Source organism: Canis lupus, chromosome X, assembly GCF_048164855.1.
Source record: "Canis lupus baileyi chromosome X, mCanLup2.hap1, whole genome shotgun sequence".
In the NCBI taxonomy this organism is placed as follows: Eukaryota; Metazoa; Chordata; class Mammalia; order Carnivora; family Canidae; genus Canis; species Canis lupus.
The window spans coordinates 65,606,020-65,631,232 of record NC_132876.1 but is presented as its reverse complement, the minus strand read 5'-3'; the positions used below and the strand labels follow the sequence as shown (position 1 = coordinate 65,631,232).

Here is a 25,213-nt window from a genome sequence, read left to right as displayed (position 1 = left end):
GTACTATTATTATTCTTTGTTTCTGTTAGTTCTGTAGTAATGTCCCACTTTCATTTCTGATATTAGTAGTTTGTGTCCTATCTCTCTTTGTTCAGTCTAGCTAAAAGTTTCTTAATTTTGTCAATCGTCTCAAATTCCCAATTTTGTTTTTACTATTTCTATTGTTTTCTATTCTATATTTGGTTTTATCTCTGCTCCATTCCTCACTATTTACTGCTGCTAACTTTGGGGTTAGATTGCTCTTCATTTTCTGATTCTTTAAGGTGTAAAGAATATTGAATTGACATATTACTCCTTTTATAATATAAGTATTTATAGATATAAATTTTCCTCTGAACCCCGCTTTATTGCATCCTAAAATTTTTGGTATGTTGTTTCTCATTTAACCTCAAAGTATTTTTTAAATTTCCCTTATGATTTTTTAGTTAATTTCACAAATTTGTAAATTTATAGTTTTCCTTAAGTTATTGATTTCTAGTTTCACTCCACTAAAGTCAGAGAAAATCCTTTATATGATCACTATCCTTAAATTTATTGAGACTTGTTTTGCATCCTAACATAGGGTCTATACTGGAGGATGTCCTGTTTGCTCATGAGAAGAGTGTATGTTCTTCTATTTTGGGGTGGAGTATTCTATACATGTGTGTTACATCTAGTTGGTTTACAGTGTTATGAAATCCTCCATTTCCTTATTGGTCTTCTATCTAGGTGTTTTATCCATTATTGGAAATGGGTTATTGAAATCTCCAATTATTGTAGAACTGTATATTTTTTTCTTCAATTCTGGGTGTTTTTACCTCCTGTATTTTGGGCCACACTTTATGTTTATAACTGCTGCATGTTCTTGCTGAATTGACTATCTTATCAGTATGTAATGTCCACCTCTCTTTTTCTTTGAGTTAAATATTTTATTCATTTTATTTTTTCCAGCTTTATTGAGATATGGCTGGTGGATAAAAATTGGATATATTTAAGGTATGTCATGTGATGTTTTAATATACATATAAATTATGAAATGCTTACCACATCAAGCTGATGAACATCTGTCACCTCACAGAGTTAAGATTTTTGTTGTGGTACAACACTTGAAATTATTCTCTTAGTACTTTAATTATACAATATTACTAATTATTAATTATAGTTGCCATTCTATACATTAGGTCTCCATAACATTCATTTTATAGCTATAATTTTGTATATTTTTGCCAATATTTCCCCTAAGTCTCACCTCCCAGTTCCTGATAACCACCATTCTGCTTTATTACGATGAGTTTGACCTTTTTTTTTTTTTTTTTAAAGATTCACATATAAGTGAGATAATGCACTAGTTGTCTGTGTCTGGCTTATTTCACTTAGCATAATGTCCTCCAGTTACATCCATGTTGTTGCAAATGGAAGGATTTCTTTATTTTTAAATACTGAATAATATTCTATTAAACATATATCCCATATTTTCTCTATCCACTCCTCTGTTGATGAACAAATAGGTTGTTTCTATATATTTATCACTGTAAATAATGCTGCATTAAACATGGGAGTGCATGTCTCTTCAGCAACCTGTTTTCATATCTTTTGGATATATAACTAGAAGTGGGATTGTTTGATCATATGTTATACCGTTCTATTGCTAATTTCTGAGGAACTTTGATATTGTTTCCCATAACGGCGGTAGCAATTTACATTCTGTCAAACAGTGAAAAAGGATTCCCTTTCTTCCACATCCTCACCAACACTTGTTTATGCCTAGATTTTTGATAATAGCAATCCTGATAGTTGTGAGGATTTGGTTTTGGTTTACATTTTTCTGATGATTAGTGAGGTTGGGTACCTTTTCATGTACCTGTGTGCCATTTGTACATTCTTCTTAAAAATATCTATATAGGTCTTTGACCATTCTTAATAAGGCTATTACTATTATTATTATTATTATTAACAGTAACTACTACTGTTATTGAGTTGTATGAGTTACACATATATTTTATATAATAACTGCTTATCAAATAGTTACAAATATTTCCTCCCATTCCATAGATTGCCTTACTATTGTATTTGTTGTTACTTTTGCTATGCAGAAACTTTTTAGTTTGATGTAGTCCCACTTGTTTATTTTTGCCTTTGTAATGTGTGACTTTGGTGTCAAATCCAAAATATTATGCTAAGACCATTGTCAAAGAATTTTCCTCTTTCTTCTTTTAGGATTATTATGGTTTAAGGTGTTTTGTTTAAGTCATTAATTCATTTTATGTTATTTTTTAAAGATTTTATTTATTTATTCATGGAACACACACACACACACACACACACACACACACACACACACAGAGGCGCAGACACAGGCAGAGGGAGACACAGGCTCCACACAGGGAGCCAACGTGGGACTCAATCCCGGGTCTCCAGGATCACACCCTGGGCTGAAGGCAGGGCTAAACCACTAAGCCACCTGGGCTGCCCAAGTCATTAATTCATTTTAAATGAATTTTTCTGAGGTAAAGATCCAATTTTTCTTTTGCATGTGAATATCCAAGTTTCCCAGCACATTTGTTAAAGAGATTATCATTTTCCGATTGGGTATTCTAGGCAACTTTGTTAAAGATTAATTGCATATGCATAGGTTTATTTTGAGCTCTCTCCTAGTGGTCTATGTGTCTCTTTTTATGACCGTATGATACTGTTTTGATTGCTATAAATTTATAATGTAATTTGAAATCAGGAAGTGTATCGCCTCCAGCTTTATTTTTCTTGCTCAAAATTGCCTTAATTATTTAGGATCTCTAATGATTCCAAATGAATTTTGGGATTGTTTTTCATATTTCTGTAAAAAATGGCATTGGAATCTTGAGAGGTATTGCTCTGAATCTGTAGATAGCTGTGGGTATGTGGACATTTTTACAATATTAATTCTTCCAATTCATGAACATAAGAAATCTTTCCATTTAATTGCCTTATTCAATTTCTTTCATCATTGTTTGTAGTTTATCTTGTATAGTCCCGTCAAAACTTTGGTTAAATTTATTCCTAAGTATTTTATCCTTTCTGATGCTATTGTAATGCAATTGTTTTAACTTTTTTTTTTGGATAGTTTCTTTTTATGGTATAGAAATACAACTGATCTTTGTCTTTTTCTCTTTTCCTTGCAACATTATTGAATTTATTTATTAATTCTAAAAGGTTTTTCTTGTGTATTTTTTAGCGTTTTCCATAAGTAAGATTATGTCATCTAAAAACAAAAAACTGTTTCCTTTTTGATTTGTGTGCCTTTATTTCTTTCTCTTTCCTAATTGCTCTACCTAGCACTTACAGTACTATAATGAATAGAAGTGGTGAGAGTGGGCATGCTTGTCTTGTTCCTGATCTTAAAGAAAAAGCTTTCAGATTTTCATGGTTGAATATGATATTAGCTGTGGTTTTATCATATTTGGCCTTATGCTGTTGAGGTATGTTCCCTTTAATTTGATGAGAGTTTATTTTTGTATATTTTTTAATTGGAGTTTGATTTGCCAACATATAGTATAACACCCAGTGCTCATCTGGTGAAGTGCCCCACTCAGTGCCCATCACCCAGTCACCCCATCTGCCTGCCCACCTCCCTTTCCGCTACCCCTTGTTCGTTTCCTAGAGTTAGGAGTCTCTCATGTTCTGTCACACTCTCTGATATTTCCCACTCATTTTCTCTCCTTTCCCCTTTAATCTCTCTCACTATTTTTTATATTCTCCAAATGAATAAAACCATATAATGTTTCTCCTTCTCCAATTGACTTATTTCACTCAGCAAATACCCTCCAGTTCTATCCACATTGAAGTAAATGATGGGTATTTATTGTTTCTAATGGCTGAGTAATATTCCATTGTATACATAAACCACATCTTCTTTATCCATTCATCTTTCAATGGACACCGAGGCTCCTTCCACAGTTTGGCTATTGTGCACATTGCTGCTATAAACATTGGGGTGCAGGTGTCTCAGCTTTTCACTGCATTTGTATCTTTGGGGTAAATCTCCAGTAGTGCAATTGCTGGGTCATAGGGTATCTCTATTTTTAACTCTTTGAGGAACCTCCACACAGCTTTCTAGAGTGGCTGCACCAGTTCACATTCCCACCAACAATGCAAGAGGGTTCCCGTTTCTCCACATTTGTGGTTTCCTGTCTTGTTAATTTTCGCCATTCTTAACGGTGTGAGGTGGTATCTCAATGTGGTTTTGATTTATATTTCCCTGATGGCCAGTGATGCGGAGCATTTTCTCATGTGCTTGTTGGCCATGTCTATGTCTTCTTTGGTGAAATTCCTGTTCATGTCTTCTGCCCATTTCGTGATTGGATTGTTTCTTTGCTGTTGAGTTTAATCAGTTAATTATAGATCTTGGATACTAGCCCTTTATCTGATATTTCATTTGCAATTATCTTCTCCCATTCTGTAGGTAGTCTTTTAGTTTTCTTGACTGTTTCTTTTGCTGTGCAAAAGATTTTTATCTTGATTTAAGTCCAATCGTTCATTTTTGCTTTGTTTCCCTTGTCTTCATAGATGTATCTTGCAAGAAGTTGCTGTGGCCAAGTTCAAAAAGGGTGTTGCCTCTGTTCTCTTGTGTTGCCTAGGAATTTGATGGATTCGTGTCCCACATTTCTATCTTTCATCATTCTGAGTTTATCTTTGTGTATGCTGTAAGGAAATGGTCTAGTTTCATTCTTCTGCATGTAGCTGTCCAATTTTCCTGCACCATTTATTGAAGAGACTGTCCTTTTCCCAGTGGATAGTCTTTCCTGCTTTATAGAATATTAGTTGACCAGAGTTGAGAGCCCACTTCTGGGTTATTTGTTCTGTTCCATTGATCTATGTGTCTCTTGTTTTTGTTTTTGTTTTGTTTTGTTTTGTTTTGTTTTGGCAGTACACACTGTCTTGATGATCAGGGCTTTGTAGTACAACTTGAAATCCAGCCTGGTGATGCCCCAAGCTCTGGTTTTATTTTTTCAATATTCCCCTGGCCATTCGGGGTCTTTTCTGATTCCACACAAATCTTAAGATGATTTGTTCCAACTCTCTGAAGAAAGTCCATGGTACTTTGACAGGGATTGCATTGAACGTGTATATTGCCCAGGGGAGCATAGACATTTTCAGAATATTAATTCTTCCAATCCATGAGCATGGAATATTTCCCATCTCTTTGAGTCTTCTTCAATTTGTTTCAGAAGTGTTCTGTAGTTTTTAGGGTATAGAACTCTTTGGTTAGGATTATTCCTCAGCATCTTATGCTTTTGAGTGTAATTATAAATAGGATTAACTCTTTAATTTCTCTTTCTTCAATCTCATTGTTAGTGTATAGAAATGCCACTGATTTCTGGGCATTGGTTTTGTATCCTGCCACAGTGCTGCATGGCTTTATGAGTTCTATCATGGGGTGGAGTCTTTTTTGGTTTTCTATGTACAGTATCATGTCATCTGGGAGGAGGGAGAGTTTGACTTCTTTGCCAATTGGAATTCTTTTATTTCTTTTTGTTGTCTGGTTGGTGAGGCTAGGACTTCTAGTACTATGTTGAATAGCAGTGGTGAGAGTGGACATCCCTTTCATGTTCCTGTTCTTAGGGGAAAGGCTCTTTGTTTTTCCCCATTGAGGATGATATTTGCTGTGGGCTTTTCATAGATGGATTTTAAGATTCTGAGGAATGTTCCCTCAATCCCTACACTCTCAAGAGTTTTGATCAGGAATGGATGCTGATTTTTTCAAATGCTTTCTCTGCATCTATTGAGAGGATCATATGGTTCTTGTGTTTTCTCATGCTGATATGATCTATCACATTGATTGTTTCATGAGTGTTGAACCAACCTTGCATCTCTGGGATAAATCCCTCTTGGTCATGATGAATAATATACTCAATGTACTTTTGGTTCCTATTGGCTAGTGTCTTATTGAGAATTTTTGTATCTGTGTTCATCAGGATATTGGTCTATAATTCTCCTTTTTCTTGCGGTCTTTGGTTTTGGAATTAAGGTGATGCTGGCCTCATAGAACGAGTTTGGAAGTATTCTGTCTCTATCTTTCCAAACAGCTTTAGTAGAATAGGTATGGTTTCTTCTTTAATGTTTGATAGAATTCCCCTGGGAAGCCATCTGGCCTTGGACTTTTGTGTCTTGGGAGGTTTTTGATGACTGCTTCAATTTCCTCCCTGGTTTTTGGCCTGTTCAGGTTTTCTATTTCTTCCTGTTCCACTTTTGGTAGTTTGTGGTTTTCCAGAAATGCATCCATTTCTTCTAGATTGCCTACTTTATTGGTATATAACTGCTCATAATACATTTCTAAAGTCATTTGTATTTCCTTGGTATTGGTGGTGATCACTCCTTCTCATTCGTTATTTTATTGAGTCTTTTCTCTTTTGTTTTTATAAGGCTGGCTAATGGTTTATCTATCTTATTAATTCTTTCAAAGAACCAACTCCTGGTTTTGTTGATCTGTTCTACAGTTCCTCTGGAATCCATTTCATTGATTTCTGTTCAAATCTTTATTAACTCTCTTTGCTTGGTGTAGGTTTTGTTTGCTGTTCTTTCTTCAGTTCTTTTTTTTTTAAAGATTTTATTTATTGGGACCCCTGGGTGGCTCAGTGGTTTGGCGCCTGCCTTTGGCCCAGGGCGCGATCCTGGAGACCCGGGATCGAATAAATATTATTTATTTATTTATTCATGAGAGACACAGAAAGAGAGGCAGAGACACAGGCAGAGGGAGAAGCAGGCTCCATGCACCGGAAGCCCGACGTGGGATTCGATCCCGGGTCTCCAGGATCGCGCCCTGGGCCAAAGGCAGGCGCCAAACTGCTGCGCCACCCAGGGATCCCTCTCCAGTTCTTTTAGGTGCAAGATTAGCTTGTGTATTTGAGTTTTTTCCAATTTTTTGACGGATGCTTGTATTGCGATATATTTCCCTCTTAGGACTGCTTTTGCTGTATCCCAAAGATTTTGAACAGTTGTATTTTCATTGTCATTAGTTTCCATGAATTTTTTTAATTCTTCTCTAATTTCCTGGTTGAACCTTTCATCTTTTAGCAGGATGCTCTTTAACCATGTTTTTGAGTTTCTTTAAAATTTCTTCTTGTGATTGAGTTCAAGGCTCAAAGCATTTTGGTCTGAAAATATGCAGGGGACAATCCCAATCTTTTGGTATCAGTGAGACCTGATTTGTGACCCAGTATGTGGTCTATTCTGGAGAAAGTTCCATGTGCACTCGAGAAGAATGTGTATTCAGTTGCATTCAGATGCAAAGTTCTGTATATATCTCTGAAATCCATCTGGTCCAGTATATCCTTGAAAGCTCTTGTTTCCTTGTAGATGTTGTGCTTGGAATATCTGTCATTTGCTGAAAATGCCGTGTTGAAGTCTCCTACTATACATGTATTATTATCTACGTTTCTTTACTTTGGTTATTATTCGATTGATATACTTGGCAGCTCCCGCATTTGGGGCATAAATATTCATGATTGTTAGGTCCACTTGTTGGACAGATCCTTTAAGTATGATACAGTGTCCCTCTTCATGTCTTACTAGTCTTTGGGATATACTTTAATTTATCTGATATGAGGATTGCTACCCAAGCTTTCTCTTGAGGGCCATTTGAATTGTAAATGGTTCTCCAACCTTTCATTTTCAGGCTGGCGGTGTCCTTAGGTCTAAAATGCGTCTCTTGTAGACAGCAAATAGATGGGTCTTGCTTTTTTTTTTTTTTTATTTTTTATGTTTTTTTTTTTTAATTGGTGTTCAATTTACTAACATACAGAATAATACCCAGTGCCCGTCACCCATTCACTCCCACCCCCCGCCCTCCTCCCCTTCTTCCACCCCTAGTTCGTTTCCCAGAGTTAGCAGTCTTTACGTTCTGTCTCCCTTTCTGATATTTCCCACACATTTCTTCTCCCTTCCCTTATTTTCCCTTTCACTATTATTTATATTCCCCAAATGAATGAGAACATATAATGTTTGTCCTTCTCCGACTGACTTACTTCACTCAGCATAATACCCTCCAGTTCCATCCACGTTGAAGCAAATGGTGGGTATTTGTCATTTCTAATAGCTGAGTAATATTCCATTGTATACATAAACCACATCTTCTTTATCCATTCATCTTTCGTTGGACACCGAGGCTCCTTCCACAGTTTGGCTATAGTGGCCATTGCTGCTAGAAACATCGGGGTGCAGGTGTCCCGGCGTTTCATTGCATTTGTATCTTTGGGGTAAATCCCCAACAGTGCAATTGCTGGGTCGTAGGGCAGGTATATTTTTAACTGTTTGAGGAACCTCCACACAGTTTTCCAGAGTGGCTGCACCAGTTCACATTCCCACCAACAGTGTAAGAGGGTTCCCTTTTCTCCGCATCCTCTCCAACATTTGTTGTTTCCTGCCTTGTTAATTTTCCCCATTCTCACTGGTGTGAGATGGTATCTCATTGTGGTTTTGATTTGTATTTCCCTGATGGCAAGTGATGCAGAGCATTTTCTCATATGCATGTTGGCCATGTCTATGTCTTCCTCTGTGAGATTTCTGTTCATGTCTTTTGCCCATTTCATGATTGGATTGTTTGTTTCTTTGCTGTTGAGTTTAATAAGTTCTTTATAGATCTTGGAAACTAGCCCTTTATCTGATATGTCATTTGCAAATATCTTCTCCCATTCTGTAGGTTGTCTTTGAGTTTTGTTGACTGTATCCTTTGCTGTGCAAAAGCTTCTTATCTTGATGAAGTCCCAATAGTTCATTTTTGCTTTTGTTTCTTTTGCCTTTGTGGATGTATCTTGCAAGAAGTTACTATGGCCGAGTTCAAAAAGGGTGTTGCCTGTGTTCTTCTCTAGGATTTTGATGGAATCTTGTCTCACATTTAGATCTTTCATCCATTTTGAGTTTATCTTTGTGTATGGTGAAAGAGAGTGGTCTAGTTTCATTCTTCTGCATGTGGATGTCCAATTTTCCCAGCACCATTTATTGAAGAGACTGTCTTTCTTCCAATGGATAGTCTTTCCTCCTTTATCGAATATTAGTTGCCCATAAAGTTCAGGGTCCACTTCTGGATTCTCTATTCTGTTCCACTGATCTATGTGTCTGTTTTTGTGCCAGTACCACACTGTCTTGATGACCACAGCTTTGTAGTACAACCTGAAATCTGGCATTGTGATGCCCCCAGATATGGTTTTCTTTTTTAAAATTCCCCTGGCTATTCGGGGTCTTTTCTGATTCCACACAAATCTTAAAATAATTTGTTCTAACTCTCTGAAGAAAGTCCATGGTATTTTGATAGGGATTGCATTAAACGTGTATATTGCCCTGGGTAACATTGACATTTTCACAATATTAATTCTGCCAATCCATGAGCATGGAATATTTTTCCATCTCTTTGTGTCTTCCTCAATTTCTTTCAGAAGTGTTCTATAGTTTTGAGGGTATAGATCCTTTACATCTTTGGTGAGGTTTATTCCTAGGTATCTTATGCTTTTGGGTGCAATTGTAAATGGGATTGACTCCTTAATTTCTCTTTCTTCAGTCTCATTGTTTGTGTATAGAAATGCCACTGACTTCTGGGCATTGATTTTGTATCCTGCCACGCTACCGAATTGCTGTATGAGTTCTAGCAATCTTGGGGTGGAGACTTTTGGGTTTTCTATGTAGAGTATCATGTCATCGGCGAAGAGGGAGAGTTTGACTTCTTCTTTGCCAATTTGAATGCCTTTAATGTCTTTTTGTTGTCTGATTGCTGAGGCTAGGACTTCCAGTACTAGGGTCTTGCTTTTTTATGCACTCTGAAACCCTGCATCTTTTGATGGGATCATTTAGCACATTCACATTCAGAGTTACTATTGAAAGATATGAATTTAGTGTCATCATGATACCTATTCAGTCCCTGTTTTTGTGGATTATTTCTTTGGGCTTCCTATTTCTTTTACAGAGTCCCCCTTAATATTTCTTGCAGAGCTAGTTTGGTGGTCACATATTCTTTCGGTTTCTGCCTATCTTGAAAGCTCTTTATGTCTCCTTCTATTCTGAATGAGAGCCTTTCTGGATAAAGTATTCTTGGCTGCAGGTTCTTCTCACTTAGGACCCTGAATATATCCTGCCAGCTCTTTCTGGCCTGCCAGGTCGTTGTGGAGAGGTCTGCTGTTAATCTAACATTTCTCCCCATTGAAGTTAGGGATCAATTGTCTCTTCCTGCTTTAAAGATTTTATCTTTGGAATTTGCAAGTTTCACTATTAAATGTCGACCTGTTGAACGGTTTTTATTGATTCGGGGGGGAATCTCTCTATCCTCTGGATCTGAATGCCTGTTTTCCTCCACCAGTTAGGGAAGTTATCACCTATGATTTGTTCATATATGCTTTCTGGCCCTCTGGCCCTCTTGGCGCTCTCTGGAACCCCAATTATACCTAGATTTTTCCTTCTGAGGCTATCATTTATTTCCCTTAATCTTCCCTCACGGTGTTTTAATTTTTTTTCTCTTTTTTCCTCAGCTTCCTTCCTTGCCATCAACTTGTCTTCTGTGTCACTCACTGGTTCTTCTACCTCATTAACCCTCATTGTTAGGACCTCCAGTTTGGATTGCATCTCACTTAATTGATTTTTAAGTTTGGCCTGATTAGATCTAAATTCTGCAGTCATGAAGTCTTTTGAATCCTTTATGATTTTTTTCCAGAGCTACAAGTAGCTTTATAATTGTGCTTCTGATTTGGGTTTCTGACATCGAGTTGTAATCCAAATTCTGTAACTCTGTGGGAGAGAGTATGGTTTCTGATTCTTTCTTTTGTGGAGAGTTCTTCTTTCTAGTCATTTTGCTCAGTGCAGATTGGCTGTATAAGCAGACTGAGTCAAGAACATCAATCATGGCCTAAGTAAATTTCACCCTAGATGATTCTGATGAGGTCAGAGACCAGAAATTGAAAACAAAGAATGTTATAAAACAAAAGGATCTCTAAAGTGAAAAACATATTTTAAAACAAGGTGTTATAAAATAAAAGGCCAAGAATCCCAAAGAAGAAGAGAAAGAAAAAGGGAAAAGAAAAGAAAAAGGGGGTGCTGGGAGATGGTGGTGGTGAGGAAGTTGTAGTGGAGGGAGAATGTAGTCTACCTGAGGGGTTCTAGAGGGTGATCCCCTTGTTTCTGAGTATATTAAGTTCTGTACGTTAGAAGATGTTAGAAGATGCTCTGTCCCGAGTTTATATAAACCAGAAATACTTATAGAAGGCCCCAACATTGACCACCAAAACATAAATGAGATAAAAGAATGGGGCAGAATGGGAATGATGAATTTCACAGAATGAACAAGCACCATATACCAGTTGGTTCTGGGTGCATGCGGTTATGTTTTAGAAGGTATTAACTTCCACCATTGTATAACAAAATGAGGCAGAGAAAACAAAAAAAAACCCATATCTTGTATATCTCCCAAAATTACGTTGAGTATGGTGAAGGGAATCTAGAAGTGGAAAATATATCTAGGACCTGTAATTGTAGAAATATGAAAGTCACAAAGGAAGAATCTTAAAAATGAAGAGGTGGTAAAATATCGTAGTTAAGGTGGGAAAAGGGAAAAAAAGTTGAAAATTTACAGTGTGATATAAAAACGAGTTTTACTGGAAAAAGGAAGAAAAGGAAAAAAATAGGAGGGGTACCCTCTGGTTCTATATATTGTAAATCTCTCGACTTCCTCTGGAGCTTTCTAGTGCTGCTTGGTCAAGAACTTGCTCTTCCCCTGTTCTTCCAGCTGGTCTTCTGGGGGAGGGGCCTGCTGTGCTCATTCTCAGGCGTGTGCAGTTGGGGGAGATGCTCCACCCCCTGCCTGGTGCTGGGCTCAGTGGGAGCTGTTTACCCCCTGAGGTGTCTGTCCCCTGGTGTCCCCGCTCCTCCCAGGCACACAGTGAAACAAGGGGGAACAACAACAATGGCAGTGGCCAGGTCTCCAGCTTTGGAGTCAGCTCCCGGCAGTAACTACCACAGTCTCTCAGTCTGTACCTGCTTAGATGCTCCCAGGCCATTGCAGGTGTGGTGATCTGCACAGCTTGGGGGTGCCCAGCGCAGGAGAGTCCTTGCTGTCCTGTGCCCTCCCCGCCTCCACCTTTCCCGGGGGAGTGCAGGATCGTGGGCTGTGTCCACAGGGTGCGCTGGAATCCCAGGCCTGTGCTGCTGGAATCGTGCTTCGGAGGCACAGCTCCTGAAGGCAGCAGGGCACAGCCCCCTCCACCCGGAGTCCCAGCCTGACTGACCGGCTCCTCCCGAGGTCCCGCTGGGTGTGCACTCCAGCCCTTTACCGAGTTTGGCCCACAGTCTGTGGTGCTCTCTCCCCCGGGGTGCACTTCCTGTATTAGTGACTCTGGGAAACCGAAGGCTCCACTGCCCCTCCTGCTATTCGGCTTCATTTCCCTGCTAAGCACCTTTCAGTCCTGGAAGAATCCGGTGGGGAGTTTCTAAAGTTCCTGCTTCTCTGGGACTAGGCTTTCCTGTCCGGAGGCTTTGGCCGCTGGGCTTTAGCCTGGCTCCTCACGAGGCCCCTGCCCCACTTGACTTTTTAAAAAAATTTTTCCACCCTCCTACCTTGTTAGAAGCAAAAACCCTTCTCTCTGTAGTGTTCCAGCTGTTCTCTCTTTAAATCTCAGGTCGAACTTGTAGGTTTTCAGGATGGTTTGAAAGTAATCTAGGTAAGTTGGTGGGGCCAGGTGAGTTGAGGACCTCTATTCCTCCGCCATCTTCTCAGCTTCCCGAGTTTTTTTTTTTAATCATGAAATGATGTTAAAATTTGTCAAATGCTTTTTCTGTATCTATTGAAAGCATCGTATGATTTTTATCCTTCATTTTGTAAATATGGTGTATCACATTTATTGATTTATATATGTCAAACCATCCTTGTATCCTGAGTATGAATCCCACTTGGCCATGATGAATGATCTTTTTAATATGCTGTTGAACTTGGTTTCCTTTATTTTGTTAAGGATTTTACATCTATGTTCACCAAGGATATTGGTCTGTAGTTTTCTTTTCTTGTAATGGCTTTGTCTGGCTTTGTTATCATGATAATGCCATCCTTGTAAAATGAGTTGTGAAATGTACTGTCTTCTCCCGATACATATAAATTTTCCAGTTTTCATCCTGTTATTGATTTCTAGTTTCATGAAGTTATGATCAAAAATTATCCTTAATATGATTTCAATTTTCTTAAATTTAGTATTTGTTTTTTTGTCAAGTAGATAGTCTAGTCTAGATAATGTTCTGTGTGTGAAGAGGAAAAAATGTATTATTCTGTTGCTAGTAGAATGTTTTGTATATATTTTTTGGTCCATTTGGTTTATAGTGTTATTCAAATTTGCTTTTTCCTTATTAATTTTCTGTCTGGATGATCTATGCATTGATAAAAATGGAGTGCTGAGGTCCCCTATTACTGTATTCCTGTCCATTTCTCACCTTGGTTCTGCCAATCTTTGTATGTTTAGATGCTCCAGTGTTGGGTACATATATATTTACAATTTTATACCCTTCTGATGAATTTAACCCTGTATCATTATATAATTATCTTCTTTGTCTCCTGTTACAGTTTTTGACTTAAAGTCTCTTTTGTCTGCTATAGTATAGCACCCTTAATTGCTTTTGATTTTCATTTGCATGGAATATCTTTTAGTATTCCTTTGCTTTCAGCCTATGTGTATCCATAAATCTGAAGTGATTGTCTTACATGCAGCATATAGTTGTGTTTTGTTTTAAAATCCATTCATCCACTCGATCCAGCCTGTTGGTTGGAGAATTTAATCTATTCACATTTAAATAACTGATAGGTAAGGATGTACTATACCATTTTGTTAATTGTTTCCTGGCTGTTTTGTAGTTTCTTTGTTTCTTTTTCTCCTTGCTATTTTCCTTTGTGATTTGATGTTTTGTATAGTGGTGTGCTTTTATTTCTTTATCTTTTGTGTATCTGCTTGAATTTATTTTTATATTTTTGAAGATTTTATTTATTTGTTTGACACAGAAAGAGAGTGCATGCATAAGCAGGGGCAACAGCAGAGGGAGAGGGAGAACAGGCTCCTTGCTGAGCAGGAAGCCCAGTGAAGGCTCAATCCCAAAACCCTGGGATAATGGCCTGAGCTGAAGGCAGACACTAAACCAACTGAGCCACCCAGGTGTCCCTTGAGTTCATTTTTTAATTCGTGGTTACCATTGACCTTTCATTAAACACATTTGTATTATTCTATCTGAAGCTAGTTAGAAGGCAACTTTGGATACATACAAAAATGTCACCCTATCTCTTCCCCTCGGTATTTTATGGTTTTGATTTCACAATTTACACCTTTTCATAGTATATTCATTAATAATTATTTTAGCTATGGTTATTTTATATTTTATGGCTATTTTAATGATTTGTCTTTTAACCTTTATATTAGAGTTAAAAGTGATTTACTCACTACCTTTACAGTATTGTAGTATTTTTAAATGGTTATATAGTAACCATTACCTGTGATTTTTATTTACTTTCATATGTGTCCATATTACTAATCAGAATATTTCCATTTTAGCTTGAAGAACTCCCTTCAACACTTTTTTGGTAAGACAGTTCTCCTGGTGATGGACTCTGTCAGGTTTTGCTCGATGGGAAAGTATCTCTCCTTCATTTCTAAAGGATGGCTTTGCTAAGTAAAGCAATCTTGGTCCATCATTTTTTCTTTTTCTACCAGGAGTTTAAATATATCATCCTACAAAGTCTTTATATACAAGGTTTCTGCTGAGACATCCACTGATAGCTTTATAGGGGTTCCCATGAAAAGAACTAACTTATTTTCTCTTGCTGCTTTCAGAATTCTTTGTCTTTGATTTTTAAAGATATGTATGTATTTGATAGGCAGAGAATACAAGCAGGGGGAGCAGGAGGCAGAAGGAGAGCAAGATGTGGGGCTCAATCTCAGGACCCTGGGATCATGACCCAAGGTGAAGGCAGATGCTTAACAAACTGAGCCACCTAGGCAACCTGTCTTTGATTTTTTAAAGTTTGATTATAACGTGTCTTGGTGGGGGCACCTGGGTGGCTTAGTCAGTTAAGCATCCAAGTCTTGATTTCAGCTTAGGTCATGAGCTCAGGGTTGTGAGATGAACCCCATGTTGGGCTCTGTGCTGGGCATGGATTCTGCTTATGATTCTCTCTCTCCCTCTACCCCTCTCTCCCTAACTTGTGTATGCTCTGTCTCCTCTCTAAAAAAAATAATGTGTCTTGGTGAATTCTTCTTTTGGTTTAACCTATTTGGGGACTTTTGGCCTTCATATATCTGAATGTCCATATGTCTCATCAAATTTGGGAAGTTTTCAACCATTATTTCTTATTTAAAGCTTTCTTCCCCTTTCTTCTTCTTTTATTCCCATAATGCATATATTCTTATGCCTGATAGTGTCTTACAGGTTCCATGAGCTGTCTTTACTATTTCATTTGTTTTTCTTTCTGTTCCCTTAACTGGGTAATTTCAAAGGACCTGTCTTTGTGTTTGTAGATTCTTTCTTCTGCTTGATTAAGAATGCTGTCAATATTGTCTCTACTGTTTTTCATTTCCTTGTGTTCTTTAGCTCCAGAATTTGGTTCTTTTTTACGGTTTATTTTTGTTTAACTTCTTGTTTTGTTTATATATTGTACTCTTGATTTTGTTAAGCTATTTATCTGTGTTCTCTTACTGTTTGCTGAGCTTCCTTAAAACAATTATTTTGAGGTAGTTTTTTTTAATAGATATCTATTTCTTTGCAGGTAGTTATTGGAATATTGTTCCTTGAATGGTCATTTTTCCTTGAGCTTTTATGTGCATATTTGATGGAGCTGTCATCTTTTCCAGACTATATGGACTGGTTTCAGTGAAGAAAGACCATCACCTGTAGATTGGTGCAAGGGTGCTTGATGGGTGGGATGAGGCAGTTTTAGCTCCAGAGTAGATGCAGTAGCATGGTCCCTGTGCACCTCTGTTACCTGTCATCAGAATCAACATACACTAAAGGGGTCTTTGGTGGTCAAGCCCACAGGTGTCTGCAGTGGCAGTGAGGGCTGTTGGGGTCTTCAGTGGTGAAGGCGCTTGGGGCCTCCTGGTCTCTTTTCCTCCCATGGTGGAAGTCATGGCTGAGAGGATCTTTCCAGGCCCTGGATTCAGCTTGTGAGCACACTTACAATGGCTATGTCAATGATGTTTTATGCATGGGTGCCCATGGAGTAGCAATGGAGCCAGAATCTGGGGTGGAGGCATGCATGAAGCCCCTAGGGTTGCTCTGGGGCCTGGGGTAGTGGTGATATTAGTGCTTGGGGTACAAGCACCCCTACTGTAGTGTTGGTAATGGTGTGTGAGGTAAGGTCCTTGCAGAACAGCCATGGAGCTGGGGACCAGAGTACAGGCTTGCACAAAGCTACAGGGGCTCTGAGATCTGAGGCACAGGTACTCCTGCTGTTGAAATGACCCCATCACTCTTTGTGAAAGAACTCACAGAGCAGTTACAAAGCAGGGGTCCAGGGAGTAGCTTGTGAGATGCATGGATGAGCCTGCTATGGCAGTAGCTTGGGTGTCCTAAGTTTCAGCACTTGTGGAGCAGCTGTGGACCTGAGTTCTAGAGGGCTGGTGTACCCGCTGCAGCAGTGCTTCAATTCCTATGAGTACTTGAGGAGTGGCCATGGAACCAGGGTCCAGAGTACAAGTATGTATGAAATGATAGTGTCTCAGAGTCTAGGATATGGGATACCCTGCAGTGTCGGTGGCTCTGGTTTTGGAGGTGCTGGTGCATGAAGAATGGCCATTGAGTCAGGGTCTGGAGCATGAGTGTGCATTCAGTGGTTGTGAAGCTGGGGTCTGCTGTTCAGGTGTACATGAAGTGGCCAGGGCTCTAGTATCTAGGGCAAGCACAGGTTTGGCAGGGAGGGGGATGGCAGACCTGGTACTGGTGTGGCACAACAGTGGCTGTTTCATATGAAGTTCTCAGCAGTGTCTCACTCTATAGGGAGTCTGTGGTGGTGATAGCTGTTGGTTACTTCAGTTGCAAAAGCTGCCAGTATCATCTGCAGAGCAGGCTGCTGGGTTCGGTCCCATACAACAAACATTATGGAGTGCTCTGCTATAAAAGAAGTGGGAATTTGTGGCTGCCTTGGGAGTTGTTGAAGTCCTCAGAGGCAAAAACTGCAAGGTTCCTCCATTGAGCAGGACACTGGGAACTTTATTGTTACCTGCCACATGGCTGATACTGATAACCTTTGCCCATTTTCTTTGTTCTTAGTCTTTTCCAGATGTCTCAGCCATGCTGCTTTCCCCAGTAATCCTTCTGTGAGATTATTCTCCTTTTTTTATTTTATTGTGTTGTTGTATGTTCTTAATTAGACTCTTGAGCTCTACCAGTGCTATTTTCATTCAAACATACTGTCTGTTTGTTTGTTTGTTTGTTTGTTTTTGTGGTAAGAAAAAGGCTGTCTTTTCTACTTTGCCATATTTCTGACATCACTAATATGGTCTTTTTTTCTTTGTATCTTGTAATATTTTTTGGCTTAAAGCCCTTTTTCATGTGATATTGTATACCTACCCTTGGTCTTTTAAAATTACTATTTGCTTGGAATAACTTTTTCCATCCTTTCACTTTCAGTCTATTTACTTTTTGTTATAAAGTGAGTTGCTTATAGATAGCATAAAAAATATATGATAAAGGGGCTTTCAGGGAAGATGGCAGAGTGGGAGGACCCTAGGCTCACTTCTTCCTGCAGATAAACTAGATAACACTCACATCAGTGTAATAACCTGGAAAATGACCTGAAGACTGGCAGAATAAACTCCACAACTAAATGCAGAAAAGAGGCCATGTTAAAGAGGGTAGGAAGGGTGGAGACACAGTCAGGAACTAAAGGGGCTCCTGAGACTGTCTGCGGGAGAGAAGGAAGGCTTAAGCATGAAAAGGGGAGTGAAACAAACCCCACACTAGGAAGTTTGCACAGAGAATACAAAACCCCATATCATTTGTCTTTAAAAACCAGAGGGGCCAAATTTCATGAACTTTTATAACTTCAGGACTTAAAACCTGAAATTTTTAAAAATCAGCAGGTTCAGCTCTGGAAGAGCTGGTGGACAAGAAGAAACTGAGTACCTACCCTTAAAGAAACAGCGCAATAAACAGCCTGAGAAGATACAGTATAGAAGCAGCAGTTTGAAAGGTGCCTGGGGCATATGGGAGTGAGTTATTTATTAATCTCAGGCATGTCCTGGAGGGACAGAACTAACAAACAACTCCAGAAACAAAGGAGCTAGATGCCATTTCTCTCCCCAGCCCTAGAGTTGGACTTGCTATGTAAATTGCTAGCAGTGCCACTTAAATCCTCCATGCATTGCTTCTGCCAGTTCACTGCTCCAGATACCCCATCTCAGTCTGTCACTGCAGGGCCCCTCCCACAGAGGACCACAGGCACACAAAATTTGCTGTCAACACAGTGACACCAACCAATACCTCCTTCCCCCATGGTGCTCCAGTAGATGTGCACTCTTCAATATGCTTTTGGCCAAAGCCCATACAGGATGATGCCACAGGTCTGGTAGTGTGCAAGCAGCTCCTATAATGGCTAGCAGCACACCAAAGTGTGTGCCTTAGGAGAGAGGGAAAGATAACCACAAACACCACTCGGACTAAGGTCCCAGCAGACGGCTAGAAGCAGACTATTGGTCTGACTTCAGGCTTTGCCCACCAGTGAAGGCTTCTCAGGGACAACATGGGGAAAGCACCCAGAAGTTACATGCTATTGCATCTCTGGCAAATGCCTGTTCTGACTTAACTTAAGCTCAAGGCATCCTCATATTGCCCTACACCACAGGGAGAAAGAGCTACTGACAAAAGGCAAAGAACCAATAGGGATGACAGGACTGAGGGCAAAGGTAGCTTAGTCACAGTGGCAGAGTGTGTGAATTACACATAGGAGACATCCCTGAAGTGCCAGGTTCTGAACAGGGGATAGTGCACAGTAGGGCACTACAGGACTCTTCTCCATAAGGCTATTACTTTCAAGTGCAGGGGACAGATCTGTCTTTCCTAACACAGAGAAACAGATACAGAGAGTAAGGCAAATGAGGATACAGAGGAGTATGTCCCAAATAAAATAACAGAATTACAGTAAGAGACCAAAGTGAAACACAGATAAGTAATTTGCCTGATAGTTTAAAGAAATGATTATACGCATTGGGCTTGAGAAGAGTGGAAGACATCAGTGAGACCCTTATGAAAGATACAGAACACACATAAAAGAACCAGAGATGAAGAATACAATACATGAAATTTAAAATATATTAGATGAAATATATAGTAGACTGGATGAGGCAGAAGAATGAGTCAGTGATCTGGAGGAGAGAGTAATGTAAAGTAATCAAGCTGAAGTAGTCGAGAGGAAAAAATGTGCAAAACAAGAATAGACTTAAGGAGCTCAGTGGTGCTATAAAGTATAATAACATTTGATCCCGGGATCCCTGGGTGGCGCAGTGGTTTGGCGCCTGCCTTTGGCCCAGGGCACGATCCTGGAGACCCGGGATCGAATCCCACGTTGGGCTCCCGGTGCATGGAGCCTGCTTCTCCCTCTGCCTGTGTCTCTGCCTCTCTCTCTCTCTCTGTGACTATCATAAATAAAAAAAAAAAAAAAAAAAAAAAAAAAAAAAAAAACATTTGATCCCATATGGATCCCAGAAGAAGAGAGAAAAGGGGCAGAAAATTTATTTGAGGCAAAATTTATTGAGGTGCTTTTGAGGCAGTAATAGCCTAAAATTTCCTGAATTTGAGGAAGAAAACAGAAATCCAGATTCAGCAGGTAGAGAGATCCCACAATAAAATCAACCCAAGGAGGTTCACATCAAGATACATAGTAATAACTAAGATGGCAAAAAAAGTAGTGAGAAAGAGAATTTTAAAAGCTACAAGAGAACAGAAGACAGTTACATAAAAGGGAACCTTCATAAGGCTATCAGCTGATTTTTCAACAGAAACCTGCAGGCAAGAAGAGAGTGGCATGATACATTCAAAGTGCTGAATGGGAAAATTTTGCAGCCAAGAATACTCTATTCAGCAAGGCTATCATTCAGAATATAAAGAGATAGCGTTTGCTCAAACAAAAGTTCAAAGAATTCATAAAGACTAAATCAGTCCTGCAAGAAATTTTAAAGGTGAGTCTTTGAGTGGAAAGGAAAGACCACAAGCAAGAGTAAGGAAAGTAGGAAGCACAAAAGTAGTAAAAGTAAGTATATGTGTAAAAATCAGTAAAGGGACTCCCAAAATAAAAGAATGTAAAGTGTGACACCATATACTTAAAAAGTGAGGAGGAGAGAAGTCAAGAATGGGTTCAAATTTAACCAACCATCAAATTAGTATAGACCACCATATACAGAAGATCCTATATACAATCCAAATAGTAACCAAAAATTTAAAAAACAGTAATAGATATGCAAAAGATAGAGAGAAAGGAATCAAGGTTTATCACTAAAGAAAGCCAACTAATCATGAGAGAAGAGAGCAAGGTAAGAAAGGGATACAGAAAAAACTACAAAAATTATAAAACAAGTAACAGAATGGTTATAATAAATACATACCTATCAATAATTACTTTAAATGTAAATGGACTAAATGATCCAATCAAAAGACATAGGGTGACAAAATGGATTAAAAAAGACCTATCTAAAAAAAAGACCTATCTATATGCTGCCTACAAGAGACTCATCTCAGACTTAAAGACACATGCAGATACAAATTGAGGGGATGGATAAGCATTTATCAGGCAAATGGATGTGAAAAGAAAGCCAGGATAGCAATACTTATATCAGAAAAAAAGACTTTAAAATAAGGACTGTAACAAGAGACAAAGAAGAATACTATATAATAATCAAGGGGAGAATCCAATAAGATATAACAATTGTAAATATTTATACACCCAACAAGGGAGCATTCAATACTTAAAGTAGCCGATAATAAACATAAAGGAAGTAATAGATAGTAATCGTAGGGGATTTTCACACCCCACTGATATTGATCACAGATCATCCAAACAGAAAATCAACATGAAAACAGTGTCTTTGAATGACACACTAGACCAGAGAGATTCAACAGATATGTTCAGAGCAATCCATCCTAAAACAGCAAAATACACATTCTTTCCAAGTGCACATTGAACATTCTCCGGAACAGATTACATATTAGGCCACAAAACAAGTATCAACAAATTCAAAAAGATCAAAGTTACACTGCTCATCTTTTCTGACAATAATGCTATGAAACCCAAAGTCAACAAGAAAAAAAATCTGGAAAGACCAAGAAGCAAGAAAAATCTCAAGGGACCAAACTTTCCATCTAAAGGAACTAGAAAAAGAGGAACAAACAAAACAAAACAACAAAAAAAAAGAAAGTTAAAAATAGAACTAACCTACAATCCAGCAATTATACTGCTAGATATTTATCCACAGCATACAAAAGTACTGATTTGAAGAGGTACATGCACCCCAGTGTTTATAGCAGTAGTGTCTCCAGTAGTCAAAATATGGAAAAAGCCCAGATATCCACTGACAGATGAATGGATAAAGACGATGTGGTATATATATGACTATTACTCAGCCTACAAAAAGAATGAAATCTTACCATTTGCAATGATGTGGATGGAACTAGAGGGTACTATGCTAAACAAAATCAGTCAGAGAAAGACAAATACAATATGATTTCACTCATATGTGTAATTCAAGAAACAAAACTGCTGAACACAGGGGAAGGGAGAAGAAATTAAAAGAAGATAAAAATAGAGAAGGAGAGAAACCATAAGAGATTCTTAACTATAGGAAACAAACTGAGGGTTGCTAGGGGGGAGGTGGGTGGGCAGATGGTGTAAACTGGGTACTTGGTATTAAGAAGGGAGCTTGATGGGATGAGCACTGGGTGATATGTGCTACTGGGTGATGAATCACTAAATTGTACTCCTGAAAATAATAATACAGTATCTGTTAACTAAATTGAATTGAAGTAAAATTTTTAAAAAATAATTATATCACTAATTGAAATAGTGGTTTCTTAGTCTTCAAGTATGTATGGCCAGTGAATTTGCAATAGAGCATCCTACACTTAATTTACATTTATCATTAAGAGTCCTTTTTAAAGATTACCCTAATCTCTCCTGTAAATGAAAGTTATTTGCTTTTTTGCATTTCTGCTTTCCTGTTTTTTAGCCTTTAAGAAGCAACCAGTATTCTTACCTTCTGATTTGGCTGTTGTGGGAGTGTAAATATGGACTTCCAGTAGGTCCAGGTAAAGAACACAAAGATGGCATGGTAGAATATGAGGTAGATAACTGAAATTTAAGAGAAAAAATTCATTGTTTATACTATCACTTTTGTTTATATCTAGGGGTTCAGAAAGACATAACACTAAACAACAAATTTTGGTTTTGTTTTCCTATTACCAAGTATTTTCTAGTATTATTATAAAATGTTAATTCTTACCTTTTTTCCCATGCAGTGATAGAAAAAGTTACAGTGCCAAATTTTCAGTGAGACCTTCTGGAAGTTGCATGTTTTTAAAGTTGCCATGTGATTATAAAAATAAAGGGGAATTTTTTTTTAAAGCAATGTGAGGGAAGCTCCCATAGCCACTTATTATCTCTGCCATTTTAGTTGCTAAAAGATGATAATGATAATATTTGCACAACGCTATAGAGTTTACAACGTGATTTCATGATATTATATCTTTTTATTGTTTCAATAACTTTGTGAAATAGGTAATAGGATAGGGAAAGTTGGTTAACCATCAGGAGAAGCTGACTATCCAAAGTGATACACCTACTATCTAATGTAATCTGGTCTTAAACACAGTATTACTGTCTATAAACTGCAAGATCTTTTCAGTAGCCTCAAAGACTACATATTTATTTTTTGTGAGCAGTCTGGACTCATATTTATTGAAGCCAGTAATGAGAGACATCTTTTCCAGCACTAGAAAGCAAGGTTCCACATGACTGCATAACTGCATCTGGTGAGAGCCTCATTCCTGGACTAAGACTGGTGGAGGAATAATCTGCAGTCCTAATTTTACATTAAAAATACCAATAAACTTAGTATAAAGATGACAATGAACTTTCACTTGCAGCATCAACATGGTTAAGGTCATTCATTATGTACAGACCAGACACTTTCAACTTTGTTAAACTAATAAAACATGACAGTATCTTCAGATTATATACTTTCGAATTGTGAGTTGTATCATTGCAATAGTTGTAGAAGTTGGTCCATAGCTTATCTTTTTATACTCTTTTTATAGCACTTTTGATATCAAAAACTTCACTATTCTACAGAGGCCATTATAAGACTGATGGTCATTTCACTATTTCATTGTAAGTCCTTGCATGGCAAGGTGTTATTACCTCAATCCATTACAAAGACCCAAGGGAATAACTCAAGGACAAGTTAATAGGGCTGAGCACCTTATACATATAGGGCTGAATTGAAAAACCTGTACTCTCTTGGTCCAATGTTCCTAATCTTATGGTGCAAGTCCTTTTTTATGTGCCTAATTTGTGTAATTATGAAATCTCATTTTTAAATTCAAGAAATTTAAAGTAAAAAGTAAAACCTACCACACATATACATCGAGCCTCCCACCTCCTCCTCCTAAAGGCATTAATACCTGTTTGCTGTTTGGTATATATCATCCCAGACCTTCTGATTTTTATCTTTTTATATAAATATATGAACATAATACAAATATGGAATTTTTGTCATATTTAAAATTTTTTTCATTGTATTTCTTTTGAAAGATAATACATTCACAACATTCGAAATTTGAAGGCATAAAATAGCATACAGTAAAAGTTTCCTTTCCATCCCTGTCCCTCAGCCACCAAGTTTCCTTCCTGGAAGCAACAAATCTCAGTTTCATGACTTTATTCTGTACACTTGTAGATTTTATACATATAAAAGCACTGAAACTGTTTTTTCACACAAACAGTAGTATTATATACACAGTTTTGTACAAATTTCTTTTCATTTTCTGTAAGTTGGAGATCATTCTATTTAGTATAACTTGCAAAGAGTAAGTTTCCTCATTCTCCTTTAAAAATAATGCATGGGGGGCAGCCCGGGTGGCTTAATGGTTTAGTGCTGCCTTCAGCCCAGGGTGTGATCCTGGAGACCTGGAATCGAGTCCCACGTCAGGCTCCCAGCATGGAGCCTGCTTCTCCCTCTGGCTGTGTTTCTGCCTCTCTCTCTCTCTCTCTCTCTCTTTCTCTCTCTCTCTGTCTCTCATGAATGAATAAATAAAATCTTTAAAAAAAAGCTGCATGTGTTTTCACTGCATCAATGTGGCCTAATTTAACCAAATTTCTTTTTTTTAACCAAAGTGTTTCTGATGAAAATTTTGTTTCTCCCTCTTTTCTTGCTAATACAAAGAATGCTGTAAAAAAAACTTTGTAAGTATGTCATTAGCACATGTACTAAATCTATAGGGTCAATTCCTTAAAGTGGGATTGCTAGGCCCAAACATAAGCCTTTTGGTAGATAATGTCAAATTGCCATTAAAAAAAGTTTTGTTTGTTTGTTTGTTTGTTTTTTGGTGTAGAGTAACCATAAGGTTCCATAAGGCCACTCAGGTGATATTTGGGACAGGGCCACTCAGGTAGTATTCAGGACAGGCATGCCCAAGCATTGCAGGGTAGAACCATGAGGGGAACACTCACATGAGGGGAGCATGGGGATCTTGCTCACACTGAACCTACTGACCTCCCACATGCCAGTCCGCTGCCTCCTTCCTGCTGCTGCTCTACCATGCATCCTCCCATGCATCCTCCATGCTCCATGGATGGGCACCAGAGGTTCCATATGGCCACTCACTGAATTGTGGTTCACCAAGTCCTGTGATCAGTGCTGGAGTGGTACAGATAGTAAGACTGTTGTTGGAAGGGACCCTGGACATCACCTGCTCCAACACTCCTTTCACAGGATCAAGTAAGGTACCTACAAGGGTCTGTTACACTATCATCTCCCTGGTGGTTTCAGGTCATGGCAGAATAAGGATATTGAAGTTCCATGTATATCATCCCACATATTGGAAGTCTGTTTATCTTTATAGTAAAAATTCATTTGGGGGAGAGAGAAGATCGCAGTTGAGTGGAGGACCCTAAGCTCATTTCAATTCATGAACACAACTATTAAATCATCATAAATGGCCCAGAAATAGGCAAGAAGACTGACAGAACAAACTACACAACTAAAGG

The 25,213-nt window shown here is 38.3% G+C and overlaps 1 protein-coding gene across 4 annotated transcripts in view; it reads right to left on the bottom strand.

Moving 5' to 3' along the window:
- ZDHHC15 (zDHHC palmitoyltransferase 15) overlaps positions 1–25,213 on the bottom strand; it is a 171,197-nt gene that overhangs the window by 76,201 nt on the left and 69,783 nt on the right. For all 4 annotated transcript variants that reach the window (XM_072816565.1, XM_072816566.1, XM_072816567.1 and 1 more), the window contains exon 3: positions 22,203–22,297. In XM_072816565.1, coding sequence (XP_072672666.1) covers positions 22,203–22,297 — 95 coding nt within the window. The remainder of the gene's footprint in view (positions 1–22,202; positions 22,298–25,213) is intronic.